The 27,213-nt window shown below is 35.5% G+C and overlaps 1 protein-coding gene across 2 annotated transcripts in view; it reads right to left on the bottom strand.

Annotated features, from left to right (window-relative positions):
* The window catches only part of cdh19.S (cadherin 19, type 2 S homeolog), a 151,204-nt gene that overhangs the window by 16,103 nt on the left and 107,888 nt on the right, over positions 1-27,213 (bottom strand). For both annotated transcript variants that reach the window (XM_041567783.1, XM_018223617.2), the window contains exons 4-6: positions 16,021-16,140; positions 6,966-7,130; positions 1,339-1,526 (exon numbers count right to left, since the gene is read on the bottom strand). In XM_041567783.1, coding sequence (XP_041423717.1) covers positions 1,339-1,526; positions 6,966-7,130; positions 16,021-16,140 — 473 coding nt within the window. The remainder of the gene's footprint in view (positions 1-1,338; positions 1,527-6,965; positions 7,131-16,020; positions 16,141-27,213) is intronic.

Genomic DNA, 27,213 nt, shown 5'->3' with positions numbered 1-27,213 from the left:
TGGTCCCAGAAGTTAAAACATGGTTCTTTGGATAAAGCCATCTTATCCGGAACAGTAGTAAGAGGAACATAGAGTAGATGAAATTTGTTTTACTATACTGTAATGTAAACTATCTGAAGCTTACATTAAGGGGCAGATTTACTAAGGATCGAAGTGAATTTTCAACCTTTTTAGCCCTTTTTTTTTTTTAAAACCTGCTGAATTGCTATGTTAGCCTATGGGGACCTCCTAGAAGCTCTAGCCAACATTTGTTTTTAGAAGTCAAAGTAAAATCATTTGATCGATCGATTAAATAGTTAGAATCTTTCAATTTGAAGGATTTCATTGTACGATCGAACTATTTTACTTCGACCGAATATGGCCAAATTCGATAAAAAAAAACTTTGACTTCGAATATTGAAGTAATGCAATTCGATGGTCGAATTTCGAAGTTTTTTACATTTCGAAATTCAACCCTTGATAAATCTACCCCTAAGTGAGAAACACTTTTTAGCCACAATCAGTTGGGATTAATATATGGTGCTACCTAGGGCATCTCATCTCCCATCTGGTAAACTCCCTTCAATGCCATTATTGAATTCTAAGGCAGGTTTAAGAAACCAAAAATCGGAAAACAATCTTTTTTCTGTAAAGGTGCTTTTTGAGCCTCCCCTCCACTACCACCTCCCCTCCACTACCACCTATATAGGAAAATATAGACCACAATGCAGAGAAGAAGAAAAAATAATGCAATCTATCTTCTAGTATTCTGGAATACATGTAAAGACCAGTATCCATTAAGAAAGTATTGACTCCATTTTATTGTACAGTATAAATACAAAAGAAAAGCATAATCTAGAATAATGCTTTTTAGTCATTTTTTAGTCAATAAGTACTATTATACCCCTTTGGTGTATGTGAATGGGTAGATCCCATCAAAGAGGTAACTTTTAAAAATTTTCACTATTTAGTGTTAATAAAAGAGCTGTGGGTTGTGTTAAATTGACTAAGTTAACTGGACTGTGTTGTGGATTTCTTACAAAAAAACTCCTGTAAGGTCGACATTGCATTACATCAACCTGTGTTATCGACCTGTGTTATTATATTTTCTAGTGTGTCAAACTGAGATATATCCCAACCAGCTCTTCTCACAAAACTGTGTTGAGTCTTTTGAGATTTGACCCTTTCCAACAAGAAATCATCAATATGTAATAAGACTGAGGTAAATAGTTTACCAGAAGTCTGTTTTTCAAATGTGTGATCCACTATTCTAATGCAAAATTATTATTCTATAAAATATGCATATTATACATAAATAATACAAGTATTTTATGTTCTGGAAATACAGAGAAATCTTACCTTCCTTAATTTGATGATACCTTCTTGGGTTAAGTTGTCAGTTATTATATCGAACATGCTGAAGTCTCCCTTTTCTTCAATCTTATATATCATTTCTGCATTCTTTCCTATGTCACGATCATCAGCCATAACTGCACCAACAATTTCTCCAACTAAAGATGTTTCTAAAATTGACATATCGTATATTTCTGCACATAGAGAAAACATGAAAACAGTTATTTTTTCTGTTCCAAAAATATAACTGACTTTACAGTGATTGGAAAAATTTAACCCTTCAATGCATCTGTTTATACAATGTAGGACATATTTAAAAGATTTGTTCATTTCAGTAAAAAATCTGGTTGACTGCTACTGCAAACTTTTTTAAAAATAATATATTATATATATATATAAAACCCTTTTTATAAGCAAGCATTTAGGGTCATAAAGATCTCTATTAGAAAACTGTTTTCAGGGCCAGAACATTTTGTGTTAACTCATTGAAGATAAAATATTTTTTCAACATAGTGATTTGTCATGATACAAGTAGCATGAGAAACAAACTTCAAGGCTCATCTACAAAAAATTGTGGGCACAATTCACAAAGGTACAGTGGTTACACTTCTCATGCACAGTGTGAAAAAATGTTGATTCAGCCTGCTTGAAAATATACAAAAAAGAGGTTAGGGTAGCACTCCAAGGCTATGTAATATATACAAGTACAATGAAACTGCAATTCCAAATTGCAAATTGCAAATTAGTAACAAAAGAGAAAGGACATTTAATCAATGCACATTCACTGCATCATTCCTATTTCACTAGTAATTTAGTATGTTTGGCACCATACCGTGAGATTACCTGGGGGGCAGACGGGACGCCTGTTGACTCCCCTCTTGCACGCTTCTCTGTACTGACTAGAGTGCTGCTCACTTTTATTGTGGACTTGGCACACTCACATGGCAAGAAATTCAAATATTTTTAGGCACCATAATTTATTTTAGCTGCCTAACATAGGTTCTGTTTTATGAGTTTATGGTTGCAAATATGGTATTGGTTCTTGTGTCTGAACACTGCCTTGTCGATTGCTACCTGTCATGACCCTGTTGCCTATTCTGGACTATGTTTTTGGATTCTGATACCTCGCTACTCCCTGTTCCTCCTTTTGTTTACTCTCTGGTTCCTTTGCCTGCCCAGAACCTATGCCCTGGTTCTCTCACCAGGTGGCATCCAAGTAGTTGAGGGCTCCTCCCGAAGTGAAAGGCGGCTGTTATAGGCAGATGCTTAAGCTGTGACTGAAACTTTGGACCTTATTCTGGGTTTTGGGAGACCGTGTGACACATACCACATCAAGGTAGACCCCCAAATTAACTTTGTATTTATGCACCTGCCTGCATTATTGTGTTTCTTGGGAGGGTGGTGCCAACCTATGAATAATATAACCAGATGTAAAAAGATGGGATTGTCATATGGGCTTTACATTGAAGTGGTATGGTGGATTGTCAATTTAATGATCAGAACTAAAATAAAAACACTATTTTTGAAATTGTATGCACTTGTACAGATAATAAATTACTGGTGTAACAAGGGACCAAGGTATGTGCATTGTTCAATCCCCATTAAAGTAAGCCTGCTTGAAAATGTGGCCACAGGTAAAAGAGCATCATATTGAAATGACATTGAAATGTTATGGTAGCTTAGCCACTTTATCAAATATGATTCTGCAGTGGGCATATATGAGTCAGGGAGACAAGATAATTAAATAGACATTCAGAATACTTTGAAAAAGACTTTTGGATTGATGATTGATTGATTGATGATTATTAGAAGAGAAGAGTACATTGGCACATGAGAACTAGAAATGAAATGTTCATACAGTAGGATGTGTATATATATATATATATATATATATATATATATATATATATATATATATATATATAATACATATATATATTTACTTAACTGTAGTTCGATATGATTTTAATAAACCTCGAATTTTTTCTCTGCTCCATATAAATGAATTTAATATTGTTTTAGAAAAACTAGAAGATTAACTAAAACACAAGCAGCAATGATAAATGTGATTCTTGTCTGTATAAATTCTTTTATTGCTAATTCTTATTTTACTCTCCATTTAAGAGTCCAATTTATGTGCAATTTTAGGCACAAGAGCCCCTTGTTTTCCCTGTTCATTGTTTCTAGCTGGTAGAGCACGAAGGAAACTTTCCATAGAAATCACATTAATATAAAATCATAGCACAACTTAATAAATGATAGAACTATGATTACATTATTGCAAAGTGTTGTCGTATTTGATAAAAACTTTTGTCATTCTTCAAATATATCGGGAATATTAATTGCTCACTGGGATCAATGCAAAATGTATATGCAAAACCCCAACTGCCCTGCAATGAGATGAAAGAATTGTAGGAGGAGATAAGAACTTTAAAAATAGCAGCATGAGAAGTATGTGTATTATTTAAATTGTCAGTTGAACTGATCTGCTGGAACATAAAAGACTGCCAAAAAAAGAGAACAAGAGGGAAAAATCTATGGATGTCTTGCTAAAGGTAAATCAGAAAAGTCTGTCAAAACATAAAAAGTTATTCTGGTTTGAGAAAGAAAAGAAAAATATGAATTTAAGCGCTATGGCACAGCAAGACCAGTAAGCACATATACAGGTATGTAAGCACATACATATAGTATCATATATGGTTCATATGGTTACAGCTCATCTCTTTCACAAGGCCATGCAGAAATATACCCATATAATACACAAAACCATGAATATCCTTATAAACGGTGAGTACTGATTTCCTCAGTTATAAAGGATGAGTAGTGATGTCATTTCTGTCACATGACTCACTGAAACTTGTGTATTATAATAAATAAAGTACCCCCTGTTGCAAAATATGAGGATATTAGAAGTTACCTCGGAGTTCCACGACCTGTGTTTTTATATGGTCATGAAACGCTTTAATTATAATATTGTATTATAATATCCTTATCATTTACAAGAGGGGGTACTTTATTCACTATATAATCACCCCTATACAAACATGCTCATTATACAGTACATCTCTATGAGTAAGTAAGGAGGTAAAATATATTTTCAATGTAAACAGCTAATATTATATTACAGCAGAAGATTTCTTGTAATTTTTTATTTTTTTTGGAGAGGTCTCAGGGCCACATAACCTATATAGGGGAGTGGGCAAAAAGGAACTTTCTCTCTGGCCAAAGAAAAATCAAATAACAGGACAGACTTTCAAAACCCAGCCCAGGCAGGGAAGCTTTTCCTGGGTAGGTGCTAAATAGGGTATAGTGAGATCTTCTAATAGCTCACTTAAAAGGTGAAAAGCTGCTTAGCTTAGGTAGGTTAAAAAGTTATTGTGTGTGTGAGTAGCACTCCAGAGGCTATTGTGCACCAGCTAGGGAAAATACCATTCAGATCTGGTTATCGAGAACCTATGGACACTGCAAGTGAAGCAATGGGAAAGTCTGGGCTCTGTGGTGCTGTACTCAACAGAGGAACAGAGGGACAGTAGTGGTTGGGTGGACTCTTCAGCAGTTCATGATAAGCTCCATCTGGCTGGAATCTTTGACAAATAGTATAACATTTGTTGGAGGAAGTGTGATAAAAAGAGACATGTTCATTGTGTTAAAAGGGGTCACCAGTGTACCATTGTCATTCTTGTGGGAGTCCACTATAGCATAAACCTCCCTTGATTCATTGCATTCACACACATGATAACACTACATTTCAAACAGATATACACATACTCTCAGAGAGACACACAGACAAACTAAAATATACATATCTATTATTCACACAGAAGTAGAAATATTACTAGAAACACTAGTGTAGGAATAAATACCAGCCTATTTAATACTGATGTAGAACATAATATTGCCAGGTTGTTGTATGTGCAATATGTGCCTATGCCATTGCCACAGTGATACAGAAATGAGTATTATCAGCCTGTGTAAAAACAGCAATATGTACATTAATAAATTCAATAAAAAAAAACTATTAGTATTTTCAGCGTGTGCTAATTTCTGAAAAGTGTAGAAATTAATATCACCAGTCTGTAACGAGAAATGAGGGTGACAGTGTATTGGTGGTGGTGAACCATTCCTCATTCTCGATCATTCTCCAAACAGATAGAGGACGAGAAATAATGCAAAGTAAACCATACATGTATAGTCAAAGCAAAGAAACTGCACATTTTGCAATTAGATTATATATTTCTTTTCACAACTTACCCATTTCAGAAGAATATAGGAGAATGCTTAACATATTATAGGGATTTATCTTAATACAGCAGAGAAACCAACCTGGTTAGGGTGAAATATGCTAAAGGGAATCAAAAAGCCCTTTACAATGCAAGACATGCAGTGTAAAGCCTTCTGAAAACAATGTATTTACATGCTTCATGCCACACACACATATCGCTGCCTTCATACAAAAAATTAAATTGTGATTGTCAAGAAGGGAGGTGACGGGCGTACCAGGTAATCTCACAGTATGGTGCCAAACATACTGTACTTAATTACTAGTCAAATAGGAATGATGCAGTGAATGTGCATTGATTAAATTTCCTTTCTCTTTTGTTTATTGCAACTCATTTGGGCAGATCAAAGGCATTTTGGGAGTGGAGACATGCAAATCCTCCTTTATGTCACTGTGGCCAACTCTGCATCCAGAACCTTTGGTTTTATTGCACAGATATAGGCTAATAGTTAAGAGCCATATATCCAAATTTGCAGACAGCCTGTTTCAATCTAGTTAGATCTCATCAGTGCAAGATATCAGAACATGGCTTCTGATTAGGTAGGATTTTGAGAGTAGCGAAGCAGTAAGCAAGCAGGAGTTTTAGGTAAAGAAGAGACAGGGGCACCACCAATGCAGTAATACAGGACTTGTTATTTTCTATATTTAACAGCAGTCCAATAGCACACTGTCTGTTTAGGTTCTTGTTAGACCGTTTTGACAAGCAATATCAGCTGCAAATACAGAAAATAAACTCCTGCTCAGCTGAGCACTAACTACACAGTTTTCCTTTTCTATACAGGTGCCTTTGCAACAGGAACAGATCAGTGTAGTGAATACCTGGCTAGGGATGCACTTTACTCTTTTCCCAAAGGAAGTCTATATTTGTACTTATTTATTTGGCGGCATAGCACAGCAGAAGCTTATATTGTTCTCTACATTTTCTGTTCAGACAGACACCACTTCCTTGTGCACAGTCACATTAGTTCTAGACTTGCTCAAGCTGAGCAACTGCTTGTACAGCAGAACATACATATTTGAAGTAGGTGCTCTCTGTTCTCCAAACCTGCCCTGTCATATTCCAAACATGAGGTAAAATATAAAAAAATACATGCCTCCACCGTATTCATTTAAAATTCAACTCCGTATGAAAACAGTGTTATAGATAAAAGCACTAGCATATTTGATTATTTTAAAAAACATTGATACAGTTTCAAAACTATGCCTGCATTAAAAGAAAAAGTTAGAGCAGATGAAACAATCTAAAATGACAGCACATCAGTTGTAAAGAGACTGCTATTTCCTACTTATACAAGAATCAGTTTTCCTCTATAATAAGTACATTACAGAACTGTCAAAAACATATTGTACTTACTTTGCTGAAACTTTGGTGCATTGTCATTGACATCAGACAAGCTAACTGTTACAGTTGTTGTTGTTGACAATCCACCCACACTTCCAGCCATATCTTTTGCTTGGATCACAACAAAGTATTGGTCTTTAGCTTCTCTATCCATTTGGGAAACCACTCGAATAATCCCTAAAATAGATACAATAATACATGTTATTTGGAACTAATGCGCCTTGCCATTTCTCTTTGTGTTTAAAATATGTGTATTGCTTTATGTCAGAATAAATAATATGTATAAAGAGAGAGAGAGAGAGAGAGAGAGAGAAATCTCCTGACTTAAGAGTTAACTTTAGTAGAGCTCCTTGTTTCTAGTCAAATCAACTGTCCCATTGTTTTGAGTACAACTTTCTTTTCTTTGAAGCTGGGAATTCTATCTCCATTAAACTCAACAAAAGTAACTTGTAAAGACCATTTTTGGAAAATATATGTTTAAAGGCATCCTCTCATCGGAAAACATGTTTTTTTCAAAACGCATCAGTTAATAGTGCTACTCCAGCAGAATTATGCACTGAAATCCATTGCTCAAAAGAGCAAACAGATTTTTTTATATTCAATTTTGAAATCTGACATGGGGCTAGACATTTTGTCAATTTCCCAGCTGCCCCTGGTCATGTGACTTGTGTCTGCACTTTAGGAGAGAAATGCTTTCTGGCAGGCTGCTGTTTTTCTTTCTCAATGTAACTGAATGTGTCTCAGTGAGACATTGAGTGCTGTTCTTAGATCTACCAGGCAGCTGTTATCTTGTGTTAGGGAGCTGCTATCTGGTTACCTTCCCATTGTTCTTTTGTTTGGCTGCTGGGGGGGGAAAAGGGAGGGGGTGATATCACTCCAACTTGCAGTACAGCAGTAAAGAGTGATTGAAGTTTATCAGAGCACAAGTCACATGACTTGGGGCAGCTGGGAAATTGACAATATGTCTAGCCCCATGTCAGATTTCAAAATTGAATATGAAAAAAATCTGTTTGCTCTTTTGAGAAATGGATTTCAGTGCGGAATTCTGCTGGATCAGCACTATTAACTGATTCATTTTGAAAACATTTTTTTTTTCCCATGACAGTGTCCCTTTAAAGCTTGTTATATTGAATGTATTGTCATGCACAGGCTCCCAAAACCCAGAACAAGGACCAATGTTTCAGACACCGCTCACGCTTCTGCCTAAACGCCTTTTGCTTCAGAAAGAGCCGTCCTCCGATGTTGCCAGGTCTTAAAGTGAGAGAACCAAGGCACAGGTTCTGGGCAGACAAGGGAACCAGAGAGTAAATGGAAGGAAAAAGGGAGAGCGTAGTCAGGGGACAGGCCAATGTTAATAACCATGAGGACCAAATCAGAATCCAAAATGAAGTCAAGAACAAGCAACAGGGTAGAAATCCTTATACCACAAATGCTAGTAGATTTCATAAAGGAGATCCAAATTATAAAAATATCCCATATCAGGAAAACCCCAAGTCGAGGGTAATAGTTTTGACATCTATTGTACAAACACAGCACACAGCTTTTTAATAATTATTTTTCCATCCTACTTATTGATTTCATAAAGTGGAACATAAAGCTAATATAGACAGAAATATATTTGTGTGTCGTATTGCTTTTATGATTGGCAAATAACATGTTTTCCTTTTCTTAATTATATGGAACAGTACTGCTAAGATATAAAATAAGTCATCATAAAATCCCAAATCCTTCTTTGTTACAGCATTTTATGAATGATAAAATCAACTATTTACTAGCCCTTTCTTCAAAGACATTGTAAGAGTGCTTGTTGTCCTACAGCAAGGGAACAACCTTGTGCCAAGCTATAAACCTTACATTAATTGGTTTAGACATTGGCTTTAGACAAATGCTTAAGGGTTCCTGTGACCACTCATTGTGTTACAAACAAAATAAATTAGAGAAGAAAGTTTGAAGCTGTAGGTGTTTAATGTTAGGTAGATTAGTTGTCAGCTATAACCCTTGAGATTTGATTTGGGCAAATCCGGTCTTAATAAGTATCAAAAACCTCAAAGAACATGGATGAAAGCTTTTCTATCTCTGTACAAACTGGTTTTTCCTAATAACTTTTTATTAGAGAAGAGTTTTTTTTTGTTATTACACCTTTTTCCATTGACATCAATACAAGTATGGGATCCATTATATGGAAACACATTATCCAGGGAAGGCCATATCCCAAATAGACTCGATTCTAATCAAATAACTCAATTTTTTAAAAAAATATTTCCTTTTTCTCTGTAATAATTCTTTGTAATAATAAAACAGTACCTTGTACTTGATCCTAAGACACACTTCATCCTTATTGAAGACAAAACAATCCTATTGGGTTTATTATTTAATATTTTTTAAAATTTCAATTATTATGGTATAGAAATTATGGAAATAACCCTTATCCGGAAAACCCCAGGTCTAAGGTCAAAAGTTTCTGAGTCATGTAACCCCTAGCAAGAAAATAGATATTTGCTGTCCTTATTTTAACATTACTGAACCAGTTAATGCAAATAGCTGATTATTTAGACGTAGAGATATTCATCTTTTCTCTATTACTGTATAACTTAAATGGTTGTTTTTGTGATTAAATTAATAGTTGTGTATGTATACTAAATACATCCATTTTTGACTGAAATATATAATAGATAAATATAATAATAGATTTAAATAAAGGGTTTCTTTTATATTTATCATGTGTTTTATATTATTATATTCATTTTATGCAGAGTGTAGATGTATTATTTTTATGCAAGGAAACATCTCTATATCTAATATGGCTTTAGCTTGCATCTCCTTTTCTCAGTTTTTTTTTCCTGTCCTGCGCTCAGTCAACACACAGCCATCAGTCAATACCTTTGGGAAATTCACAGCCCCTCTCCCCACTGTTTAGTAAAATGTACAGTACACTCTGATATTGGCTTTTTTGCTTCTGGCATTTGCAAATAACAGTATATACCTTGTCATTTCTGTGCAGCAAGAATAATAACGAGTGCAGTGGAAGTACATATTTTATAATATGGTTCTAACTGCATAAATAATACAGTGATAAATGAAAAGTTCCATTCCCAAGCAATCCGTTTCATTGCAACAATAGGAAAGCAATTATCACCACAACTCTGAGCCATGTTTGTATAATACTGTGTGTGTTCACAACAATGCCAATAAAATAACTGGTTTTCTTAGGACTTATACACTTGGCAATCTGGAAGAACAAAAACAGACTTTCATTGAAGATGAAGGACTGACTTTATGTCAGTATCACATACATGAGTATGAAATCTGGCCCCAAAAAAGAGACAGAAACTATTTCAAAAGTTTCAAAATTCTGAAAATGTTGGTGATTCACTTACCATAATTTGATAAATAGTGATTTAAGCTTAACAATACTATTTAAAAAAAATTATGTGTTTTGTACAAATTGGAGATGTCTTCATATAATGTTCTTTTACCTTCCTCGGGATCAGCTAGAAGTTAGGCAGGAGAGAGGTTGAAATTGGTGGACAAATGTATACTATGTTTAAAAGAAAGAAATAAAGAAATAAATAAATACATAAAATAAACATAATAACTTTGAATATAAAAAGGCTTGGATTTGTGGGCAGGCCACACAGGCCTGGTCTTAGGGTAGCAATGATCTGGGGGTGGCATGCCACACATTGGCTGCATCTGAACTGGGGACTGGGTGGGAGATTTTGATCTCCCACCCAGTTAGGGTTGCCACCTGTCCAGTTTTGACCCAGACAAGGGTAGACTACGCCTTGACATCACTGCTCCGCCCCACACCTGGAGTTAGCAGCTGGGATAGGTGGCATCCGTATCCCCAGTGCTGGCAAACACCACCAGCAGTAATATCTGGGAGTGGGTGAGGGGAGTTCAAGCGAGATGAGGGTGTGCATGTGCAGCAGTTGGTGGTGTGCTAGGGTGTTCAAGTGGGGGGTGAGCAGGTGGGGATATGCAGGGGGTGGGTGCAAGTGGCCTAGGGAAGCACCAGATTGAATTGCAGCCTAAATATCAACCTATGTGAGGTAGAAAAGCTGTTTAGATATGGGGGGAAATATTTGATATCAGGTCATACTGAATTGGGGCTCAGATGCTTGCGGTGATAAAGCAAAAGTGACAATAAAGCAGCATACAGTTGGTTAGAGGCTAAATAAGCTCTGTTACCTCATGTATAGGTGGTTCTTTCTGGTATTCAGTGAATATCTCCTTTACTCTCCTTATTCTGAATATATAACAGTAAGGGCTAGTGCTTTGTACATAAAAAACAGAAGGCAGGAAGCCCAACAACAATATTTACTTTGGGACCCCACTCAGCTGCAGATGCCGTCTCAGGTGCATTGTTCCATCTGATTCAGGATGAAGCAACCATGTAGTGTCCCTGTATGAACACTTTAGGGAAAATCACACATTTCAGTTTTTACAGTAAAAGCAACAAAATCCTTAAAGGAATTTAGTTGTTACATCCAGATGTTACCCTGTATTTTATGATATACTTGTGCTTGGTTGTATTATTTGTACTTGTATGAAATCTGACCTGTCTTAATAAGTGACTCCTGTTACATGAAGCATTTAGGGAACAGCATTTCTAATGAATGCATGTCAGGGTTTGATTCAAATGAAGAATTTTTTTTCTCCAAAGGATCAAAAACAGCATTTGCTGCTATTCAAGCAAAATCCCAAATTGAACATATCAATCATCCCTTGACACATAAGTAAGTATGGAAAAATGTTTTACAAAGCTTTTTTTCTCTACCGTTTTTATGTAACTATTGCATAACCATCAACATTTCTTGACATTTGAGTAATGTGTATATTGCATTGCAACTCCAAGTTCTATTTAATAACTAAGTGCTGAGGTTTGTCTATTGTCATTTATGCAACTCTACTTGCTAAGCAGATTTTGAGGTTAAGAGGCAAGTCAAACAATAATGTTTGTGTGATTTTGTTCCCCCTCAATTTGTTTCTGTTGTTCAAGGAAATATATAACTCTTTTTTTATAGGAGCTTATTATGTTTGACTTATGTAGTAAAGGTGCATAAACACTATCTGAACTCCCAAAAATAAATATAAATATGTATTAAAGACGTGCATACCTGATTCCACAGAATGAATCCGGGCAACCATAATAGCTCCTGCTGAAACCCATTGCCATACACAACCATTGGGCTCAATTATACATAAATCTAGAGCATAGGCTGCCAACCAATGGCTAGCTTTCCTTCAAGACTGGAGTGGGAGAATTTCTAATATAATAGCAAGAACCCCACTTCCTGTTTTTCAGCTCTCTTGTTGGTTGCCACTGGTAAACACTTACCAGTCAGTAACCAATCAGTGACTTGAGGGAGGGGCATATGGAACATAACTGTTTGCTTTTGAATCTGACTTGAATGAACAGTTATGTCCCATGTGGGCCCCCTTTAAGATGCTGACTAGATGCCTAAGTGTTAGAGAGCTAAAAAGGAGGAAGTTGTGTTAAGTTCTGTTAGACATCCACTCACTCCAGTCTTGATTTGGCTAAACAACTATAATATAAATATTTTTATTTTGCACGGCCTATCTATGAAGTTTTTATTTTTATACTGTACTGTTCCTTTAAGTCAAATCATATGGCTACGTGCCACCTCTTGTCAATTTAAATGGGTGCCTTGAGCAGACAGGATGCCATTCACAATTCTACTGGGACTAGGAAGAGGTCCCAGTCTAAACTAATCTGCTATACAGCCTGCCACACTAGCATTCATCATATCGCCCCCCCCCTTCCTTGCATACTTTCCACTTATCAATCCATTTTACCTATTTTCCCACCCACTTTCTCTCCCAGCCAAAGTTAACTACCCCTGAACTCCCATTTGAAGCCCCATAATGAGGGAAAAAACAGGACAAAATATAGTAAATTATGCCATGCAATTTTGGAATAAGGCTTCATTTATACAATACTGGTTCTGATTACCAAGTTTAAATACTAATATATGTTATACTGTACCTTCAGAATAAAGTCTTAACCAACAGACAATTTATATCATAAGAGACTGCCCACCTGACAGGAAATACTGCAGACTCTTTAGCTGGAATTGTGAGAGGACAGCACAGCGGCTCATGTGAGACTTAGCGTAGGACTACATGGACATTTTTGCTGTGACAAAACGCCAGCGACAAATCGCATGCGACGGAAATAAGGTAAGTGAATGCATTGTCGGATGAAGTTGCAGCGTTGATCTGACGCGACACGACTGTCGGATGCAGGTGCTGTACGCTGCATGTCGCATCAACACTGCGACTTCATCCGATATTTCTAGCTCTTACCTTATTTCCGTCGCGTTTTGTCGCAGCGCTTCAGATCGCACCAAAATGTCTGAGTACTTCTTCTTAAAGGGTTGACCTTAGTACTTAAAAAATAGTTTATTTATATAGGATAACACAATTTCAAATACTAACAAAAAATTATATTTTTTATGAAAAGACATTTGGCGTCATTTACAAATGCAAATGCAGTATACAACATTTAATTTTGGCATATTTTTACCCATAAGGCATTTTTTGGCTCTACTAGTGCAGAGAGCGCAATTGCACTGTCAGCACTAGTGATGCAGCCCCCCCAGACCTGCTCCAGAATTCAAAATGGAATGTAACAGGTGCAAGGGGTGGCAGCATCAAAAATACAGCCTCAGGGAGTAATGGACCCCCGAAATGCCCCTCTTTGTATCTGACACAATTGCATCAGCTGAATGCTAAATCACTTCTGGCGCAGACTTTCAAAAATGCATTTGCATCTTGCAGCATTTGCATCAACATGTAAGCTCCATGTAAGTTCATTATGTCCATTTTAAAGCATGCATACTTGCGGCTGCATTTGTGAAATTGTTTTAGATATGTGCTGTTTTATGTGATATATTGTTATAGAGACATGTAGGGATGTCCTATAAATAACAAAGATGGTGACCAACTAGAGAACATGTGTGCCTATGAGGGGCAAACAATGTATTGGGGGAGAAAACTAGACCATCCAGAATAAACTCACTGAAACATGAATCATATATACAAACAGTGCCCGGGTCAGATTCAAACCAGGACCCCAGGCAACATGGCAATCCACTGCCCCATATATTCAGATATGTTATAGAATTATTAATACAAGCATTATTCTATTTATATGTACCTTGAATTCGAACATGCATAACAGGACCTTGACATTGAGAAAAGTGTAAATGTTTATTGATGCAAAAGGGGTACTGCAGTTTTCATCTGCTGATTATTTGAAAAGAAATTAACCTGCTGAGAGCAGAAACATACATCATGTTTTTGGAATTAATAACAGTAACTCAAAAATTCACCGCAAGGCCAAGACATGTCAAAAAGGCATGTTTTTCTGTTTTAAATATTATTTAGACTGCTCTTTTTAATATGATTTCAAATTAATGTTAATGAACATTCTTTAGTGTGAGAAAAAAACAGTTAAGACTTAATTTAGAGTTGTGAAGCTGAACAATCCCCCAGCTGCTTTTAGCTTTGGTAATTAAACGTTCATTCAGACAACAATAAATTTATATGTGCCATGTTTGTGCTAGACTGCATTGGCAACAATGTGGAGGTCATCAACAATTGTATAACTCGCAAGAGGGCGCTAGACACAGATTTCAAGTACATCCAATAAGTTCATAAAAGTCAAATATCATCACTAATTATAAATTCAATTAATTGATAGTAATGAATAGATAGTGTGAGGCAGTTAATCAGATAGAGGCTTGTAAAATGAAATAATAATTGGTAGTATGTTAATGAAATTGAATCATCAGGCATTTACATTCATACAGATGGTAAATAAAATAATGCAGATAATCAGATAAAGTCAGGTGAAGATAGTAGATGTTAGTATAGTCATTTTATGGTAGTACAATTGCTCAATCTCACACTCATCAATTTTTAGTAGTTTTCGTATGTTTTAGCACATCGTTCAGCTTTTTTTGTTAATTTTTTCATAGTCATAGCTTATATTAAATTTTATGGCATTTGTGGTTTTAGAGATAATGAGTTTATTCATGATTTAGAAAAACCTCTTAAACCATTAAAATGATAAATGGGACTCCCCCATGTTCATTGTATTCACCTTTTATAAAGTGATCTCAACTCAGGCGGACTCATAAATATCTGTGGTGATACATTCTTTTTACCTTGTGCTAGTATGAATAACTGTTTTCAGTTTTGGTATTATACATCCCAGAAGAAGGCACCTAAGCAGCCCAGAAGCTTGCATTTTATAATCTACTGAGTTAACAAATAAAAGGTATCACTTATTCGTCCCATACGTTGTCTGTCCAAGTTAATATGTAATTGTTACCACTTGAAGCCCCATAAATGCACCATCTGCTCTCTTTTCTCCCATTTTCTAGTAAGTGTTCACTCCCTCAGTGACCATTTTTAGTCCTCCCTTTCCCATTCTTCAGTAAAATGTATTATATCCTCCAAGCTGTTGTTCCTGGTTAGTGTTATCCTTTCCTAGTTCTGGGAAAAGACCTGCAGCAGGTTGGGTACCTGCAGAGTACTAGAAAAATGACAGAATTGTGGTGGAAAGTGACCTATTTGCCGGTACCCTGCCTGGGTATCCAGTTCAGCAGTGCATGACTCTAGTACTGAGTATTTGACCTGAATACATTAATATTTTATTTAAAATGCATTTGGTAGATACAATCATGTCTCATATAATCTATCGTTAGTATAGATATGGGTGGATATACTGTATCTGTGAGTGTATGGAGGGGTCAGTGTGTGTATGTATGAATGCTGGGTTTCATTTTGAGGGGTTGAACTTGATGGACTTTGGTCTTTTTTCAACCCAATTTAACTATGCAACTATATTACATTCTATTTTATAAGATGCTAATCCATAGAAACTATTTAAATTCTTCATTAATTTTCAAACTTGTAGATGATCGAAACGAATTTGCTATATGGTAATATGATAGGTACCGTGATATGACGAGGACGTGGACATTGGGAAGATGCTTAAAACATAACAACTATACACACAGAAATAATTCATTACCTGATTTTGGTTCTATGGAAAAATGTGGCTGACCCTGTAGAATGCTGTATATCAGTCTGGCGCTGTTTCCATAATTTGGATCATCCATGTCTGTAGCTGTCACATGTGTGACAAATGTCCCTGTGTCAAACAGAAGCTGTTTTAGTGCAAATGGTTTTGCTAAGGTCAACATCTTGAATAGCGGGCAAGCAAAATATGAACATCACTGTTTGAAAACAATTACGAGGCTAGTCACTTCTAATAACGTTAAGGTCTTTGTTTGAAAGCCTTTTATTACTGCTGGGTTATGGTAAATGCCCCCTTTTTAAGAGGCTACACAGTGAAATTAAAGTGCTCTGTACTCTGGATTGCACAATGATGACACATCAAATAAAAGATGACATTAAATAAAGCAGCATACATAAGCAAACTAAGTGCATGAGAGCAAAAAGGGTATAGGGCATGGGAGCAATGGATATTAATGCTAATCATACTGAATGCATGGGATTTCTGAATGATGGCAGAATGTATTGTACTGCAGGCTGTCAAATTAGGTTCTATCGGCCATTAAACAATGTCTTATGCAGGAAAAGAGTAATTTATTTATTCAGTCTTACTCTCAAAACATTTAAGAAAAATAAATACGAGAAAATATATGAAAAATGTGGTGACAAATGATGAAGCAATAGATGTTTTACACATAGAAAGGGTAATCATACTGTAAGCAGAAATCCATTATATTTCCATGTGTGATAAAACAATATAAATATACATGTTAGAATTGGGACTTTACAATGCCTATGCAAGTAAAATGGACTATATTTTTATATTTTTTACACTGAAGTAGTAACCCCAAGATCTGAAGTACAGTGTGTAGAATGTATATAGCTATCTGTATGTAACAACCAGTTTCCAGTTACCGAGCGACATATTTACACCCATTTCCAATGATCGATTGCATAAAAACCTTGCTTTTACCCCACCAATACTCATGATTCTTTAGTTGCAGTTTTGATGATCAAAAGTTCCAACCTGAAATTATCACTGTTGGCATTTTAGGCAAATATAGAGGTACTAAAAAGCAGCTTTAGGGACAAGACAACTGTGGCTTAACTGTGCCAGTCTATCTATAACAAGAAGATTCGAGGAGTCCTTTAAGAATACCCTGAACACAAGTGCTAGTGTGCTAAAGGCACAAAATTTAGCCTCTTAGTGCTCACTATAAATACACTTTAAACTTGCAACACTCCTGCACCTCATGCCTAAAAAAATCTGGTGCTAGTGCAATGCCAGTGGGCATAAAGCAGCTCTGTCCTTTTAGTTGGTAAGTACAGTCCTTTGTACCTTATGCCCCTGGCACTTCCTAACTTCTCTGAATGATGGCATGAACCTGCACCCACATCTCTAACCGGGGGTTGGGTAGGGTAAAAAGTGCCAAAATAGTGTGGTTTAATCGCTTTTTGCACTTTGCACCCTGCCCTAGAGTGCTCTGCAGAACCAATTTTTGAAATCCAGACCTGACCGAACAGGGCAAGGGCAGAAAAAATTATTTAAGTAAATGTGTAAAACTTGCTATAGATAAGACCTGCAACCCACAGACCTGCCACCCCACTGGCATCCAAAAGTCCAACTCGCTACCTGCCAGGTAACCTATGCCAGGTAACCTATGGGTACCCGACCTATTGCAGGTAATGTGGCATCTCATGCTCTCTTTGGGGAAACTTATTAAAGTAACACACACTATGATCTCCTCTTTAGGGAAACCTTTGCTACACTGTAGCTTTGAATAAACTGGAGATCCACACTCCATTTACTCAAGAACTAATTTGTTGCCAGCCACCAGTGATTCAGCAAAATTATCAGACATTAATTATCCTCACCATAGGCTCTTGAAAGTTAAGGTTTGCCCAGATCGCTCTGCCCCAGACTCCTGCTCACTACCCAGGCCATCTTCACTTAGAAAGGATGCTGCTCCTTGTTTCAGAAGGATAAATACCCTACAACCCTGCAAAACCTAAACCCTTTGCAGATAAGAGTAGTTTAGTCACTAGAAACTCTAGTTTCAGGAAAGTATTAGATTAATTTTGGGAATACAATCAATTTAGATTCATGTAGGATCAATTAAGGGAAAGGATTTGCCTAATTCAATATCTTCAAATATGTTCTGGTCCCATTTGTAGTTCTGTATGCAAAAACATTTTTCTATTGTATGTTGATATTTGAAAAGATGTAGCTTGGTCTTCTTCACATTCCCTTTCCTAGCTTTATTGATTTATTCTACACAGGTGTGTGATTAGTGATATACCAAGTGATTGATATCATTGCTCTGCAATGCCTTTAGTTCTACATAAATCATAGATCATTGACACTGATAACCTGCAGTAATTGCAGTGACCCCTGTCACGTCGTTTTGTCAACCTTACCCTTTAAACATTAATTTCATGAAAAGAAAAAAAACTTGATGAATATGTGTGTGTTAAAATTGATGCCTATGGTATTATTCCAAGTTTTCTTTTCAAAAGGGAAAGCCTGTTCTTGTTTCATCCAAGTGTTAGAAGCCAGTCCCAGTGACTGGATTATGGGTGTGCTCATTCCCATTAAATCTGACATATACAGAGCTCAGGTGGGCATTTAAATTCTCTGCCAACAGAAGCAATAACTACCGGTAGATATATGAAAAAAAAGAATGATTACTGTCATGATTCATTATTTGTGCTTAGAGATATAAAATATATTTATTTAATATGATAATATACATTCAAGATCATGATGTGTTGATTAAGGCACTCTATTAGCCACAATGATCCTGTTTTTTGCCAAAAAAACTATATATATATATATATATATATATATATATATATATATATATATATTGAGTTGGTGTCTCTTATTAAAAGACTGTGCCATCAGTGTACAATTTATATGTGAAGGTTCTGGTTTCCAAGCCCCCTGAAGTGTTGTTCAGGAAGATATGCTGTACCCACAGTGTTTTTCATTTGTGTGAAAATTATAATTGCAATGACTGCATATTAGGATTTATATATTCCTGTCAATGAATTTCAGTGCATGCATAATAACTGCCTATGGCTACAGAATCTACCATCAATGCTGTATTCCCTTCAACAAAACTTAAAAATGCAGAAATGTAATATTAATAAGGAAACATATTCAGCACATATACAAATATTTTCTGAGTTAACTAGAGAATGGCAATTTCAATTTTGGGGTTAGGATGCATATTGAGTAAGTCAGATTGAAATGATACGTCTAAGCAGAAGAGCAGCAGTGCAATTACGCCTGATACGGTTGCAAGAACATTGTTTTAACAATTTAGTGGAAGCCAAATAGTGAAAAGCAGTGTCCCAGAACATCAATCACATGGATAGCAGTGGTTACAACCATATCAGAAAACAGTTAGTTCCATTTAAGCAATGCTGAGCTTGGTAATTGTTTTAAAGACAATAGCATGAGCGTTTCTCTTGGAACTGAATCAGTCAGATTTGCCACAGCTCTGGGGAGTTCAAGTTGTCAAAGCCTTTTTTTTTCCCTTTCTAATTAGCTAGCAGAAAAATTGCTGACCATATTTCCAGCAGTGACTTTAGCATTTCAGGATAGTAATTACCTTCCAAAAGGGTCCATATTGGAAGTGCAATAAACATGTTCATGAAACACAGGAGTGAATCCCATGGCAGTGGGAAATGTGATTACATTACAGGATGTTGTTCAATAAAAATGCCTTTGATCATTTCCACATTGCATTTCATTGCTGCGGAACACTTTGCCCATTAATATATTGTTTGCAATTGCTCTACTGCTCGTTTAGTTTAGTTGGCTGTTCAAGGGCCAGTGCTACACTGAAACCTGAAGCAGTTTCATATTGAATAGATATAAATAATAGAATGGCATCTTAATATGCTTCATGATGTGTTCTGCATACAGTATACCTTTCACTTGTTGCCTGAGTTAGTCAAGCAATTATCGTTTTCATTTCATTAATGAATCACCTTTCACAAAACAGACATATTAGTACTGTGAATACAAACTTGTCTTTTTCTGGGGGTTTGCCCTTAATAGACATATTAAAACCCAAGGTATACGAAGATTATGGCAAGGGAATATGGTGGTATGGGAAAACACTTCTCCATCAATTTATCTTAACTTAAAGGAACAGTTTAGTATAAAAATAAAAACTGGGTAAATAGATAGGCTGTGCAAAATAAAAAAAATGTCTCTAATATAGTTAGTTAGGCAAAAATGTAATGTATAAAGGCTGGAGTGATAGGATGTCTTACATAACAGAACAGAACTTCCTTCTTTTCAGCTCTCTAACTCTTAGGGGCAGATTTATCAAAGGTTGAGGTTGGATTTTCGAATGAAAAAAATTTGAATTTCGAGCTATTTTTTGTGTACTTTGACTAGGGAATAGTCCAAATTCGATTCAAATTTGCAAAAAATTAGAAAATTAGAATATCAAAATGTATCATGTACTGTCTCTTTAAAAATTCGACTTCGACCATTTGCCATCTAAAACCTGCCGAATTGCTGTTTAAGCCTATGGGGGACCTCCTAGAACCTATTTGGTGGACTTTGAAAAATCAACGTTTTTTGGGGGGAAAACTTTGAATCGAATTCGATCGAATACGCTATTCCTTCAATTCGAACGATTCAAATTTGGCCAAATATGGACCTATTCGATAGAAAACTGACCTTTTCCTATACCCAAAAAAAACTTTGACTTCATTCAGCTGGTCTTTTTGAATTCGAATTTCGAAGTTTTTTCAATTTGAAATTCGACCTGATAAATTTGCCCCTTAGTCAGTCAGTGACTTGAAGGGGGGCCATATGGGACATAACTGTTCTGTGAGTTTGTAATTGATCCTTAGCATGCAGCTCAGATTCAAAAGCAACAGTAACTGTATGACCTATCCCCCCCCCCTAATCACTGATTGGTTACTGCGTGGTAACCAATTTGTGGAAACCAAGAGAGCTGCAAAGCAGGAAGTAGTGTTCTGACTATTGTGTTAGACGTCCAGTCACTCCAGTGACATTACGGGGGTTATTTACTAAACTCAGAATGCAATTTGAGAGTTTTTTTTTATAAAATAGGACTTTTAAAAAATCACTAATTTTTCGAAATTTATTAAACCCAGAGGATGGAAAAGTCAGACCTGTCGAAGTTGCATTTAAGTCACTGGTAGAAATCCTAATGATTTTTTGATGTGCACTGGGTTTCACGCAATACCCCAAAGTTTTTGGGTGAAAATTTCAAAAAAAAAATGTCAAATTAGTAAAAATTGGATGAAAAAATACGAAAAAATTGTGAAAATCTGATTTTTACCCGCAAAGTATATTTCTGGAAAATGTAATAAATAAGCGTAAAAAAACCCAATCGGATTTGATCGGAGTTTGTAGCAGAAAATATTGAGATAAATTCGGACTTTGATAAATAACCCCCTACATTTTTTTCTAACTATATTAGAAACATTTTATATTTTGCACAGCCTATCTGTTTACCCAGTTTTATTTTTACACTGAACAATTCCTCAAAATGGACTAATTGAATGAAGTTTAGTTGAACATCTTATTGATTACTCCAAGATTAATACACTGGGACATAAGGGAGTTAAAGTTATTGTTTTCAAGTTAGGGTTTTTTTTGCTATAACTTTACATTTTTTCATTATTTTACTAAATCAAATTCGACCAACTTTCCATTCACAATTTTATCTTATTTATCCCAGTGCGGGAAAAGACTAGACACAATTGTGAAGAATTAGAATTTTTCATGTTTGACAGCTGAAAACTCATTCTCAATTAGAAAGCATTTTTCGATTATCGCTTAAAACCACAAATATTTCAGATTATCATATGAACCCAGTGCAGATCATGATATCTTCAAGCTGTAAAAGGGACATCAGCCATTGATTTTTTACATGACCTCGACATGTTTGAGATGGGGTATTTTTGGATTCTGACTGTTAGGAGCCTCGGGGTACAATGAATCTTGAAAAAAAAAATTTTTTTTATTCATGAAAAATTTGTGTTTTCTTCTTTAAAACACCGAAAAATGTGTTTTATAGTAAATAACCCCCTAAATCTTCTTTTTAGTACTTAGGCATTAACTGGTATTTTTCACAGTATTTCCATTGTTGGAGTTTTATCTTGGTTATTTAGCATTTGTCTATATAAACAATGTTTGAAAGGAACAATTTTCTCCTGTAGCTATGATCTTTGTATTTAAAGCTATATCTCATTTTGACCCCTGTATCTATCAAGCCTGCTTTGACATGCTTGCTTTCAACTACATGCATGTGTAGAACGGAGACTTGAAGCATCGCCTGTCATTTACATTGCTCGCCTGAATCTGAATTAACAGTGGAATAGTTTGAGGGAAGTTCAAACCTCTTTTACACACAACTCTGATTTACCAACATAAAGCAGCTTAAAAAGCTACTCTTTTCAGAACATGGGGGATAATCGGAGGAGACCATTGAAGATGACCATATTAACTGTCTCATGTTTAGTATTTGAAAAAGTAAATAACATGAAATATAAAGTTTAGTTTCCTGGAAAACTGTTTTGTAACTACTAAATGCATCTCCTGGTATGTATTAAAGCTGTGCATACTATAACACAGATTGTATAGATTAACTAGTGTTTTCACTTTCAAACCCCAAGAACAATGTCACATGGGATATTGTAATCATTCTCACTTGCAGAGATGATCAAAACCCCTTTACTCAACGTGGGTGACTTCCCTTGACATCAATGAAATGCAACGTGCCAATTATTGCTTGTAGGAGTAAAGGTATTGCAACAGCGTATAAACATAAATTTGTTGTGCCCTTGGATGTCAATCCATTAACTTAAAATAGCTATATCACTATTAGTATCTGAACACAGTATAAAGCTAAGTAATATGAATCCTTTATACAGATGTTAAAGTTGCGGCTAACATCATTCTTAGGGCCTTATTCGATACAGGTCCTCTAGTAAGCATTCTGCAGAGAGTGTCTAAGCAAAAATAATTTTTTTTATTATCCTAAGAATGTTTTCTGTGTGACCAAGGTCTTACGCTAGGTAGAGGAAGGAGGTCATAATTATTGTGTATTTAATTGAGCCCATGGTTTGCAAAATATAAGGGAGAATCACCCACATTTTAAAAAAAAAAAAAGAAAGAAGATTTTTCTAGTATATGGAAATTAAGATTACGATTTCCTACATCTGATTTTGTAATTTGAATATCTATTGCTAATTTTAGCTAAAGCAACATAGCAACATTACACGTAATGCATTGTACTTGACATCTAAAATGCTTTCAATTACATTTCAATTACATTTTCAGCGGTATTACTCACATTCTTTTATCAAAGGATCTTGCCACTTTCTGACTCACATAAGTTGTCACAGTTATGAAGCAGTTTTATAAAGCACCTATGTAGGGATTACTGATCACTATTTCTGTAGGTGAACTATAAGTCAGTAACAATTCCAACACTTTCTCTTGTCTCACTGCCTTGCTTCCATCCTATTAAACAATCTGATCCAGGCAGAAAATTCCTCTGACACTCATTATGAAATAGTTAAAAAAGGTATTGGCTGAGATTATGTGATAAAGCCTCACAATGTCACATTCACAATGTTTTTTTTTTTAATTTGTCAATTATCTTTTAAACATTTTTCAGCTTTGTAAGTCACATAATATTGCAGTCATATACTTCCTACACTGCCAAAGTAATTTAACTCTTGACAAAAACATTTTTAGATGAGGATGAGTACATTACCTTATAATAAGCACAACTATCTCTATCAACTTCTCCATTTAAATATTTCAAACTACATGTGAGTTGATTCTGTTAGATATAAGGAGAATTTAGATGATGTGTTTTGATGAGTGTTATATACAAATACTGTATCTAAACATATACCATAGGCATCTTATAGTAGTAATGTAACTTTGTCATGTCATGAAGCAAAAAAACAATGTTTAATTATTTCATATTGATCATATATTTAATTCTCTTGGGTACTAGAGCTTTAAATATTTAAAATAAATAAAACACATATTACTGAAAAAGTTAAAATTCTCTTGAGCTCCTGTATATTAGCCTGTATGCTTGTCAGAATTTCACAAATTTTTCGTGAAAATGGCCGAATTTCACTAATTTTTTATGAAAACGGCTGAATTGCACTAATTTTTCGTGAACTTTCCATTTTCATGATTTTTCTCGAATTTTTCGCCATTTCGCAAATTTTGCAGGAAATACGCAAAAAAAAATTCGGCGAAGCAAAATGGGAGAGATTCGCCCATCACTAGTCAGGTTCCCAAAGGAATCCTTATATGTAGAGGGGTTTATAGTATTCTAATGCATAGATGTTGAGGTTAGCTTTGATTATGTGCAGTTATATAAATTCTCTTTAAGAAGATGTTTATGGAAACCCCTTTCTGCAAGTTCTTAATATATTGGTAAATCTAAGATGAGACATCCTTGTTCAAATGTCTTTACAATGTAAAAAAAAATTACTACATCTCAAATGCTGTATTTCTGTGTATTTAGTGTCCACCATTTTCCTTCCAAGTAACTGAGCTTCAGTATTTTATTTAAGAACAGGAATATGAAAATCCTTCTTCTGAGAATATTGAGTGTATCCAAGTCTGTGACCAATGCCTTCTCATTATAAAGCAGTTCAGATGTTATTTTATTTGAATTCAAGAATGGGACTCTTATTAAACAGCCTGCTATATTGCAGGTCATCCATAGCAGGCACAGGGAATTGCACAGGAATAGAAGAATCTCATATCAACCTCTTGGGAGAGAAGGGAAGAGGGCAAATTGGATTTCACCAATTTCATTTTATAAAACTACAGATTTTGAATTTATTCCACAAGCAAAGTAATATCCCAAAGTTTTAAGTTGGCATAGGGCTAACATAGTCAACAACTGATGTTTTATATACAGTAACATGAAATTGGATTTGGGCTGATAACATTTAGGTTTGCTTGGACAGCAATCTAAAATCCATTCTACTGATCTTTATTTATTGCACTAAGCTAGGATCTATTATGTGGAACCCTGTACCATCAGTATAATGGATTTTATATTGCTGTCCAAACAAACCTGAACATCAACTTGTTAAAATATTCATGTTAATGTATATCAAAGATTAGTTGCTATCCATAGAGCAAGTAATTTAAAACAAAAGCACTTTTTAGCATAAAATTCTTCACGTTTAACTGATTTTCTCTGTTAATTAATGCATCTTTCTGATCATTCGTATTTACTGATGGTAAAACATTTATATTAATATTTCCTAATATTTAAAGGTTTCCTTAAGTAAGTTAAATATGGTGATCTAAAGTATGAAAAAAATCTGCAATCAGTATGAAAAATCGCCTGGGGTAGATTTATCAAAGAGTGAAGTTAGAGATCTCCACAGTCCGCAGAGTAAAGTATTGCCTCTCTCCACTCATTTCTATGGGATTTTTAAAGGTGTATTTATCAAGGGGTGATAGCGAAAGTTCACCATTTGATAAATACACCTTGAAAGATCCCATAGAAATGAATGGAGAGAGGCGGTAATTCACTCTGCGGACTGTGGAGATCTCTAACTTCACTCTTTGATAAATTTACCCCCATGTCTCAAGTCTTCTGGATAACAGATGCTATGCCTGTATTACACGTGCCATTTCTGTACTGGTAAAAATGGCAACGTCTGCATAACTCACATCAGAATGATATTGGAAATGCAGTTTTTCCTTGATTGTTTTAAATTATTTATTAGAGTTTCAACTTACAGTTTTCAATTTAATGTACAGATACACAGGAATATATAGTATATATTACCCAGTGTCCTGGCATCCAGAATGCTTGAAAAATCCAAATACCAAAGGACTGCAAAATCTGGGAAAATCTAAATTCAAATAATTTGATTTTGCAAGCTTTTTAAGCAGATTTTGGCTTCCATTTAAAGGGCTACTGATACCAGTGGAGAGCTATAAAGATAGATACATTAATAGCTAAATAAAAAAGAAACACATTCATCAGGTATAACCAAATAAATACGAACATGACATAAGTTAATGTACCCATTACAGGTATAGGACCCGTTATTTCAAAACCCGTTATCCAGAAAGCTCAGAATTATGGGAAGACCATCCCCCATAGACTCCATTTCATCATATTACTGTCAAGTATTGACAAAGCACTTGAATGGATCAAATCAGAAAGGAAATTACCCCCAGTGAGTCAACATTTTTTGGAACATCATAGTCACACTAGCAAAGTGACTGGATTATCTAGAATATCCCTGGGGATCAGAGGTGGGGACCTTGAATCGTCCCTTCTGGCAAAAGAAAGCGAATGGATTTTTAATATGAACGCTATGGGCCCTGATGGCCTGAATGAGAGTATCACTATGAATATTTTTATTTGAAGTATCCTGGTTTCAGAGAATTGCAACTAATATCTCCATTTTGATATTCTTCATTTGTAACTTTCATGATTTAGCCTACAATGATGATATGACTCTGACAGTAATATGATTAGAATTGGCTTGGATACATGTTTAAATTATAACCAACAAGCCATATATGGCTATGAATGCTTCAATCTCATAGCCACTTTCCCACTATTGGTTACACTATAACCTATTTAATTAAATGGGACAAAGGAGTTACTATGTTACAAATTCATTTCCCTCAAGTACTATCTACAATACAATAGATACTTAGTCCATGAATCAACTAAGAGCTACGAGTATGGGGACATAGAATTAGTCATACTAGCTCCTCCCCACATCTCTTCAAACTCTTGCGCATTGGTTCATTTGAATAGTAACGGACTTTGCGTGTCTATTTAAAGACGCACTTCTCTTCGCGCCGTAGATTGCCTTTGACAAAGCTCGCTGAGTGAGCGAAACGCGCGTCAAGCGCTGGTTATTCTTTTAGCTCAATTAAGCAGGTAGACACTTTTGCTGAAATTTAAGTCACTCATTCTGAAATATACCCTACCGTTGAACGGCACCATATCGGTTAACATTGATAGAATCTAACGTTGACAACTGAATCCACACAGGCAGGGCTTTAAACTGTTCACTTCCTGTCTTATTAGGGTTACTTTGTGAATTGCTTTGGGCTGATATAATTGGTGTCCACGTTTCAATTCTATCTGACAAATAGTTGTAACCTGTATATTTTCGCACTCCTCAGTCAATT

This window comes from Xenopus laevis, chromosome 6S (genome assembly GCF_017654675.1).
Source record: "Xenopus laevis strain J_2021 chromosome 6S, Xenopus_laevis_v10.1, whole genome shotgun sequence".
Lineage (NCBI taxonomy): Eukaryota > Metazoa > Chordata > Amphibia > Anura > Pipidae > Xenopus > Xenopus laevis.
Note: the sequence above shows the minus strand (reverse complement) of the source record. Positions and strands in the feature narration are given on the sequence as shown.